Below are 4,790 nucleotides of genomic sequence, written 5' to 3'. Positions count from 1 at the left end.
TGTGTGTGTGTGTGTGTGTGTGTGTGTGTGTGTGTGTGTGTGTGTGTGTGTGTGCTGGCCGTGCAGGCTTTAGTGCTGCAGTGTGGGAGAAGGTGTAGGTGAAGAGCAGGGCGTCTATGAGGGGCGGGGTTACCTTGTCAGTGAGGATGAAAGCGTTGACGATGTCAATCACCTCTTCGTGCGCGCCTGGAAGGTACGCGCCCACCTTACTGACCAGCCACTCCTCACCTGAGCCACAGACACAGGTGAGACAGTTCGTGACACTTGAACATAAAACGAATCTTTTCTGAATCTGCAGAGGAAACAGGAAGTCCCCGTGAGCCTCGGGCTTAAAGGGGAACCATAACCCAACGTTTCACGGAGGAGGAGCTTAAACAGCTTATTTCACACACAGGATGAACTAAGTATCATTTTGAACTACAATCATGCAAAGCCACCCTGTTTTCCCTGATATCCTTTTGTACATCAGAGATTTCTTTCATACCTGTATGTATCGTCTGATGGCGAGTAAATGCCCCAAAGTTTTGTTCTGAATAATAATAAAGAGGCTATTCTATTCTATTCTATTCTAATAGTAATAATAAAAGTAATAATAATAAAAGTATGGAGCTGAAATAGGCGGAGCCAACCTCATTTCTTGTATTCATTTCATTTTTACTGTTTAATCATAATCAGCTTTGATTGAAGGTTTTATGTGACGCCAAAGTGAAGTTGATTCATTACAAAATGCAGGAAAATCTGAGCATCCAAAACCACCAAGAGAAGAAAAAAGGGAAACAAATAAGTTCCACATGTGCAAGATGCAAAAAAAAGTTGTTTAGTTTGATCTTTCTCTCTGTGAACTGACTTCTTGGGTACATTTGGGGGCGGAGCTTCAAACAGTTCAGGGGTGCTCACAGGTGAGTGTTACCTGTCACTCTGTTGACTCCGGTTCTGTCCTTGCCCTCCTTGCGAGCTCTCAGCCTGATGGCCTGGTTCTCCCTGATCACCGTGGCCTTGATGGTCTCCAGCACGGCCACCTCCTTCCTGGGGATGTAGGTCCCTGAAACCAGACGAGAGATATATATCGTAATTGCAGCTCGTGCCGTGCTTTCAGAGACGCAGATTAAAAGGAAAATGCAAATCAATGAAGTATTTGTTCTGACAACCAGTCAAACCAGTACACACCGGGTCCTTCGAACAGCCACTCGTCTCCAGCTACTCTCTTCTCTCCTCCCTCCACCTCAAAGTCCAGCAGAGCCTGCAGACGCAGAGCCGTGTCGGGGTACACGATCTGCAGCGGCGTCACGTCCTGGAGGCCAAAAATCATCATTCGAATCAGCGAGAACAAAGAAACTCTTCAGTGACTCCTCCTTCCACGACAGAACACGCAGTGAAAGAGTTTCTTCTTCTTTAATGTTAAATTGAACTTTTTCAGCTGTTCATGATTCAGTTCAAAAGCCTGATTTATTCTCTGCACCGCCCACTTCCTTCTGATTGGTCAGTTTCTGGAAGCCTGCAGCCTGACTTTTCATCCTTTTTTAATAACTTCTTTATGTTTTCATCTTCATTATGTCTCCCTGATAAAGTTTGAATTCCCGTGAAATAAATGAACAAACCTGTTGCATCTCCTCCCCGGGGTACAGGGGGAACGGGTCCTGGGTCAGGCGGATCTCCAGGTCGGCGTGACGCAGCTTGGCCTGTCCAGATTGGTCAAACAGGACCTGGTTGTCGTCATCGCGGGCCACGGGGTTGGCGATCACACAATAGTGACGAGGAGGCACCATGACCATGCGCACCGGAGTGAAAAGCACTCTGGGGGAAAAAAAGGAGAAGACTGTGATGTTATGAAGTTTTGAGCTCCTCCCGAGGAAGCCTGAATGTCAGAGGTCTTCCTGCTGAAGCCGGAGGGCGGCTTCCTCTGACCTCTCGTTGTCCTGGCGGATGTAGGTGAGCGGTCCGATCTCCACTCGGGCGATGTTGGTGTTCTGGTCCAGGACGTGGATGTAGTGATGCGGAGGGATCCGGATGATCGATGCCTCCAACAGCCCCTCCATCTCTGGCCCGCGGTTTCCGGCCTTCTTAGACATGATGTCAGCGAATTACTGCAGATGATGGCATAGAGAGGGCGGGGCTTATTAGAGGAAAGAAGGAAGTGTATCAGGAAAAGAGAAAAGCTGAGAATAACCTTAAAAAACAATTTTTATCACGTTTGATTTCAAATGAAGAAAAAAAGAACCGACTCTGAGGGAAGACAGCTTTTTACTGACATCTGTCAGCATCTCCTGTTTCTACAGCTAATCAATACAAGCCGCCTGATGGCAGTTATTGATTATTGAACACAGACCCTAACAAAGTCTCTGTAAACGACTGGCTGACACCTCCACAGCACAGCACGAGTCTCTGGGTGGTGCAAAGGTTTCACCAATAAGAGGCCTGCCGGGGTTTAGGTTCACCTGCCGGGTTAGTCTGCTGCCTGCCTTTTACTCATTTTATCTCCATATTTCCATAAATTCCAGGTCTGTAAAGACTCTGGCGACATGTTTATGACCAGAAACACGAAACCTCGTCCTCTGCTGAATCCACAACCCTGAAGAGCAAACACATCACACAGTGAGTGAGTCTGAGCACACTGGCGTCAGGATATCAGCTCAAACATTCACACGCTGCTGAGATAAGAGCTGAAACGGAGTCTGAGAGGAACTTGTGACTGAATCAGACACAGCAGGCTCCACAAATCCCGCAGGATCGTGCGCCCAATAACATTTGCAAGCACTTTGCTCAAAGTCAGAGTGTCATATGACCTGAAAAACAAGCTCGACCTGAAACAGCCGATCATCAATAATCACAAAGAAAACAACGAAGTCAATGTGCAAACACTGATGACCCACAGAGGAGGCGTGGATCTGGAGCCGCCGAGCACAGGGCGTGTTTCTGCAAACAGCAGCTCAGGGCCTCGCGTCCTGTGTCTCTGAGTTAAACCACAAAACCTCACATTCCGGTTCCCATGACTGTCACAGGAAGTGACCTCACGAAACTACTTCCTTGACCAACACAGGTAGATGTGTCCAAACTGCGTTGAACTCTGTAGTCTGCAGATTTCTAAACGCTCTGCACGAGGCTGCGTCCTGGTCAGGCACAGCCAATAAAAGAGGAAGCATGAAACCGGCGAGCAGGTAACAGGAAGCGCTGCAGGTGTGACTGTGGTGAAAGCTGCTCCTTCACCCGCAGCTTCATCCAATCAGCTTAAACCAACCCCGACCACGTGACCTCATGTTACAGTATTTGCATCTACCTTTGTTGGTGTAATCCAGGGTATTTCTCCTCCACCTCGCGCACGCGGGTGAAGCCGTCTGAAGAAGGAGCCGCGCGGGCAGCTTTAATAACGCAGCACGAAGCTTTTTAAATGAGAAATTCTACTGTCAACTTTTTCATGTGATCAAGTTCAAATTGAAATCGTTGTCTTTTGTTTTGGATTCGCACCCATCAATCACACAGATCACAGCGACGCTCGGAGGATGATGAAGCTTCATTTGATTTTGTTCGGTTATAAATATCAAAGCGGGGTTTGATCAGGGTCAGTTCTTAGTCGAGTCTTAGCTCATGGTCAGAGCTGCTTGCATTTAGCCGAATCCTTCAATCTCTGCTTCCCTCCACCTGTTGTCTCACCACGTTAGTCTCATCTTCCTCGTCTCTTCCTCACGTCTCCACAGCTGGTGCAGCCGCGGCCTGCTGTGAGGTCTGCTTACTACCTGTTACTACGGTTGTCGTTAATTCTGCTGTTATTTTTACTTTCTTCTTGTTTTCTCTCAGATTTTCAGCTCCATCTTCTCCACACTGAACTTTTTCTACAGGCTGCCTGTGCGCACGGCGAAGATAGGGGAGGGGTGCCAAACCACCAATCCAGCCCTGGGTGGAGGAGGTGGAGCTGAAGAGTAAAGACAGTTTCAGCCTGTAGCATCTTTTACGTGTATCAGAGGTGTCAGCAGCTTCCTGCAGCGCTTTCATAGCAGCATTCACCTCATCATCACAGGCTGTCCAATAACATGGGAAATGTGAGGGTGGCTCCCTCTCCTCTGTAACACGATCAGCTCTGACAGAGGAGGCGGCTCTGCAGGATCACAAACAGCTGCTCATGTACGCTTAACAAATGGAATGGTTTACAAACCTGGCAACCCACAAAACTCCGTTAAAACACTGTGAATGAAAGCGCCTGTGTTTGACTGAGGCTGCACTCACCTAGTTCGATGTTCCCTGAGATTTTGTAGTGATTAAAAGGAGAATAAGCAGAGACGTGATAACAGATGGCCTGTATGTGTACGCTTTACACATCCACACACTGGTGATGGCAGCTACACTGTAGCCACCCTGGGGCGAGGCTGGCACCACCGGGCCCTCTGACCACCACCAGTAGCCCAAGCACGCAACGACCGAGACTGTCCAAGCCGGGGCTCGAACCGGAAACCTTCCGATTACAAGGCGAACAACAAAAGGACAGAAGACTGAAAATGAAACTCAAACACGTGTTAAAGTTCAGATTCTAATCAATGAAAAGCTATTTTTCGGGTGTACTATGAGCCGATTTAAAAGTGGGGTAATGTTTGTTCACGCCCCACCTTCAGTTGTTTCAGCTGTTCAGAAATCTGCTCCGACACTTACGGAAGTTTAAAGTTTGAGATTTCAGAGCAAAGTTCTGCAGCGGTCAGACAGCCTCGGGGTCTTACCTCTTCCCGAAGCAGGCAGCAGGCAGCTCTGTGTTTGCTCTCAGGGTCCCGACTCACACACGGAGGAGAAAACCGACCGAAGTGCAG

At 48.2% G+C, this 4,790-nt stretch overlaps 1 protein-coding gene across 3 annotated transcripts in view; it reads right to left on the bottom strand.

The window, feature by feature from the left end:
• Nucleotides 1–4,784, bottom strand: part of mvp (major vault protein) — a 19,096-nt gene extending 14,312 nt beyond the window's left edge. The window contains exons 1-6 of one of the 3 annotated variants that reach the window (XM_005747693.1): nt 4,704–4,784; nt 1,906–2,113; nt 1,599–1,794; nt 1,168–1,291; nt 911–1,042; nt 134–228 (exon numbers count right to left, since the gene is read on the bottom strand). In XM_005747693.1, coding sequence (XP_005747750.1) covers nt 134–228; nt 911–1,042; nt 1,168–1,291; nt 1,599–1,794; nt 1,906–2,069 — 711 coding nt within the window. In that variant the 5' untranslated portion in view covers nt 2,070–2,113; nt 4,704–4,784. Of the gene's footprint in view, nt 1–133; nt 229–910; nt 1,043–1,167; nt 1,292–1,598; nt 1,795–1,905; nt 2,114–4,218; nt 4,242–4,703 lie in introns of those variants that run through there. The other 2 variants (XM_005747692.1, XM_005747694.1) reach the window with 2 other exon arrangements.
• Nucleotides 4,785–4,790: the final 6 nt, after the last annotated feature.

This window comes from Pundamilia nyererei, unplaced genomic scaffold (genome assembly GCF_000239375.1).
Source record: "Pundamilia nyererei isolate P.nyererei 1_Seehausen unplaced genomic scaffold, PunNye1.0 scaffold00202, whole genome shotgun sequence".
Taxonomy (NCBI): Eukaryota; Metazoa; Chordata; class Actinopteri; order Cichliformes; family Cichlidae; genus Pundamilia; species Pundamilia nyererei.
The sequence above is the reverse complement of the archived record's forward strand: the minus strand, read 5'-3'. Positions and strand labels throughout refer to the sequence as shown.